The sequence below is a fragment of the Lathamus discolor genome, chromosome 5, assembly GCF_037157495.1.
Source record: "Lathamus discolor isolate bLatDis1 chromosome 5, bLatDis1.hap1, whole genome shotgun sequence".
NCBI lineage: Eukaryota > Metazoa > Chordata > Aves > Psittaciformes > Psittacidae > Lathamus > Lathamus discolor.
Genome location: NC_088888.1, coordinates 100,366,497 through 100,367,209, shown reverse-complemented (window position 1 = coordinate 100,367,209; position 713 = coordinate 100,366,497). Strand labels below are relative to the sequence as shown.

Here is a 713-nt window from a genome sequence, read left to right as displayed (position 1 = left end):
CTACACCCGCTTGACGCTGTTGAGGAGCTCCGTCAGTTCGCTGATGTACTTGATGGTGTACTTCAGGGTTTGTATCTTGGTGAGGGGCTGTCCCCTCTGGCTGTAGACCGGGGGCAGGTAGTTGCGCAGTGTGTGGAGCGCTTCGGCCAGGGTCCTCATCCGCAGCTTCTCCCTCTCGCTGGCTTTCCTCCTGCGCTGGGCAGACATCCGCACTTTTGTGCCCTTGGGCAGCCGAGCCTGCCCGGGGCTGGGCAGGTAGGCAGGGGGAAAGTTCACCAGGCTGTAGCCCACCAGGCTGCCACTGCTGCTGCTGTAGGGGGTCTCTGCTGCTGGGCAAGGGGATGAGGAGTAGGATTCAAAGGAGGGTGCTGGGGATAAGCTGTGCGGAGATGAGACGGCGTGCAGCTCAAAAGACCCAGTGGTGCTTTTCCAGTCCCAGGATGATAAGCAGACAGAGTGTTCTGAATCCAAAGCGTCTTCCATGTTTATCAATGTCTCATGCAGTTTGTCCATGCTGGAGGAGTGCTCGGGAGAAGCAATGCCCTCTGCCTGCCAGCAAAGGCTGGAGCCGCTGGCTGCTGAGACCTTTTTATGATGGAGGGAGGAAAGTGACAGAGTGGGAACGTGGGTCTGGTGAGAAGAGTTCAAAGGAGCAGCACAAGTGCTAAGATGGAAAATGAACTCCTGATGTGTTAGTTTCTTCTCAGCGATAA

General features: G+C 56.5%; 1 protein-coding gene across 1 annotated transcript; it reads right to left on the bottom strand.

Annotated features, from left to right (window-relative positions):
• On the bottom strand, nucleotides 1-513 carry MSGN1 (mesogenin 1). The gene has a single exon (XM_065679194.1). It carries the CDS (start codon nucleotides 511-513, stop codon nucleotides 1-3), a length of 513 nt encoding a protein of 170 aa, XP_065535266.1.
• Nucleotides 514-713: the final 200 nt, after the last annotated feature.

Excerpts from the sequence above, each read along its gene's own strand:
- MSGN1 (XM_065679194.1), bottom strand. The coding sequence starts at position 513 with ATGGACAAACTGCATGAGACATTGATAAACATGGAAGACGCTTTGGAT.